The following is a 3,086-nucleotide window of genomic DNA, read 5'->3' as shown; positions in this document are numbered from 1 at the left end:
CAAAACTACAGCAACCTAGTCTCCTTGGGAATTTCATTTTCCAAACCAACACCTGTCATTCTGCTAGAGTATGGAGAAGAGCCCTGGAAAGAGGAGAGAGGACATCAGCCCAGCCCCTGTTCAGCAGATCCAAAGCCAGAAATTCCACCTTATTCCTCCTCCGTTCTGGTCTTCTGTGGTCAGCAATTACATCAACATGTGCTGCATGATCATCACCTTCCAATCTGTCCAGGCTTGTTTGCAGGAACCCTCCAAAAAGCAGATCTCTGCCCAGCAGATCAGAAGCAGCAGCTGCAGCTATTCTCTTATGAAAGCTTCTGGGGTGACAGAGTGGAAGGTGAAGACAGAGAAGGTGGCTCCAAATCTTTGTTTGGGAGGACAAGGGAGAGAGTTACTTCAAGAACTTTCTCCAGCCCATCTGAAAACAGCTATTAAGCTCAAGAGAAAGCAAGACAGCGATGGAAATAAGGTTCAGCTCATCTGGGAAGCCAGAACCTTTAGAAACAGACAAAGCATTAAAGTGGGTAGAAATCTCGGGATTTGAGGTAGTCATTTGTGGAAACTGTGGGCTTGGCTTTAACCAGAAATCAACTCTCTTTAGTCGTCAGAGGACTCTCTTAGGAGGAAAGCCTTATTTCTGCAGTGAGTGTGGCCGAAGCTTTAGCTATAAATCAACTCTCATCACACACAAGAGATCACATACGGGGGAGAAGCCTTACCTCTGCAGAGAGTGTGGGCAAACCTTCAGCCAGACGTCAAACCTAGTCACACACAAGATGGCGCACTCTGGGGAAAAGCCCTTTGCATGTGAGGATTGTGGGCGAAGCTTTAGCCAGAAGTCAATCCTCATCAGACACCTTCGAACACACTCAGGGGAGAAGCCCTTTGTGTGCCAGGAGTGTTGGTGAGGCTTCAGGGCTAAGTCAAACCTTATCACACACCAGAGGACTCACTCGTGGGAGAAGCCTTACGTCTGCAGGGACTGTGGGAGGCTTTTTTGAGATAAATCCACTCTCGGCAAACACCAGAGATTTCATTCAGGGGAGAATCCTCATTTGTGCAATGAATGTGGCCAGAGCTTTAGTCAGAAGTCATATCTCGTTAAACACAAGAGGACACACTCAGGAGAGAAGCCTTTTGTGTGTCTGGAGTGTGGGCAAGGCGTCAGTGATAAATCAAACCTTACCACACACCAGAGGACACACTCAGGAGAGAAGCGTTACATGTGCTAGGAATGTGGGTGAGAATTTAGGCCTAAGTCTACTCTCATTGCACATCAGAGGACACACTCAGGAGAGAAGCCTTTTGTGTGTGGGGAATGAGGGCAAGGCTTTCGACAGAAGTCACAACTCATCAGTCATCAGAGGACACGCTTTGGGAAGAAGGCTTATGTTTGCACTGAGTGTGGACAAGGTTTTAGCCAGAAAGCAAATCTAGTCAGACACGAGCTGACCCACTCCAGGGAGAAGTCCTTTGAGTGCATTGAGTGTGGGCGAGGCTTTGGCCAGAAAGCAGCCCTCCTAAGACATCAGAGGACACACTCACGGGAGAAGCCCTATGTATGCAGGGAGAGTGAGCGGGGCTTCACTGATAAGGTGACCCTCAGCACTCATCAGAGGACACACTTGGGGCAGAAGGCTTATATTTGCAGTAAGTGTGGGGAAGGCTTTCGGCTGAAATCACTCCTCATTAGACACAGGAGGACTCACTCGTTGTAGAGAAGTTTTATGCCCAGGGAATGTAGACGAGGCTTTAGCAATAAATCACACCCCATCAAGCAAGAAAGGACAACTTTAGGGGAAATCTTATGTGAACAACGAGTGGTCTTCAGAGATACGAACTTTCACCAGAAGATAGGAGAAGACCTAAATGTATAAAGCAGTGGTTCTCGGCTAGAAGTAATTTTATCCCTTAGGTAACACTGATGATGTTTAAAGATACTTTTCAGTAATCACAACTGGGAGACTGCTACGGGCATCTAGTGGGTAGAGGCTGAGGATGCTGCTAAGCCTTTTACAGTTCAGAGGACGGCTCCCCACAACAAAGAACTATCCGACCCTAAAACACTTGGCCCCTCTAAGGCTAGCTCTGGCTCCAGGGCCACCCATTGGCTTGGCGGACGGTTTCTTAGACTATGCTTCAGCTGAGAGCCTTCCTCCCCAGCCTCCTTCCTTCCCCTTCTCCCCCATGTCTAGATCTGAGGCCTCTCCTTGCCTTCTTTGCCTCCCTTTCCATTTTTCCTCAAATATGATTTTCCCCAAAGTCTCTTGAACACCTAATCCTACCTGCTTTCTCAGAAAACTCCAACTGAAACAATTACAAAGAAAAAATGGTAATTTTATAATGAAGCAACTTGGCCTATATCACCTTAACAAAGTTAGCCACAGTCCTCCTACTAGGATTCATTGGAAAGGACACCATGTCATTTTTTTTTTAAATATTCCTGCCAAAGAATGTGTAACCTAAATATTGCCACAAGAACTAGACAAACAACACAACACTGTAAATCAACCATACTTCAATAAAAAGATGTTTGTTTTTAAAAAATTTCCACACAAAAATGAAATAGACAAACAAATTTTAAAATATTCTATGAAACTACTGCCCTGCAAAAATATCAAGGCCAGGAAAGACAAAGAAAGGTTGATAAACTGCTTTATATTTTAGGCAACTACATACACATGAAAACTTAACACAATGCTTGGTATATGATTGGATCGTGGACAGAAAAACATGTAGTTACAAAAGACTATAGATTAGAGAATAGTGTTTAATCAATATTGGGTCAGTGATAAATGCAGTGTAAGGTGGTCATGGAAGTCATGCCCTCAGTCTGGAAGTGCACAGGTGAGTTTTTAGAGGTAAAGGGGCCCAGTGACTTCAACATATTCACAAATTGCTCAGAAAAAAAATGGTCTCAAAGTGTTCATAGAAAAAAAAAGTGTATATAAAATATAAATACATTTTCCAGGAGGAAGGGAGGAGAGAGAGCGAGCAATCAGAGAGAGAGAGAGAACAAATGGAACAAATAGAAACCATTGGTTAAGTCCAATTAAAAGGTATACAATACTGCCTTCTACTTTCCT

At 44.4% G+C, this 3,086-nt stretch overlaps 1 protein-coding gene across 1 annotated transcript; it reads left to right on the top strand.

Annotated features, from left to right (window-relative positions):
- The first annotated feature begins 458 nt into the window (after positions 1-458).
- Positions 459-1,718, top strand: LOC132526478 (zinc finger protein 343-like). Its single transcript, XM_060160833.1, is given in 2 exon segments — positions 459-1,163; positions 1,233-1,718. Coding segments are annotated over 2 exon segments (1,191 nt in total).
- Positions 1,719-3,086: the final 1,368 nt, after the last annotated feature.

The sequence above is a fragment of the Lagenorhynchus albirostris genome, chromosome 9 (genome assembly GCF_949774975.1).
Source record: "Lagenorhynchus albirostris chromosome 9, mLagAlb1.1, whole genome shotgun sequence".
Classification (NCBI taxonomy): domain Eukaryota; kingdom Metazoa; phylum Chordata; class Mammalia; order Artiodactyla; family Delphinidae; genus Lagenorhynchus; species Lagenorhynchus albirostris.
The sequence above is the reverse complement of the archived record's forward strand: the minus strand, read 5'-3'. Positions and strand labels throughout refer to the sequence as shown.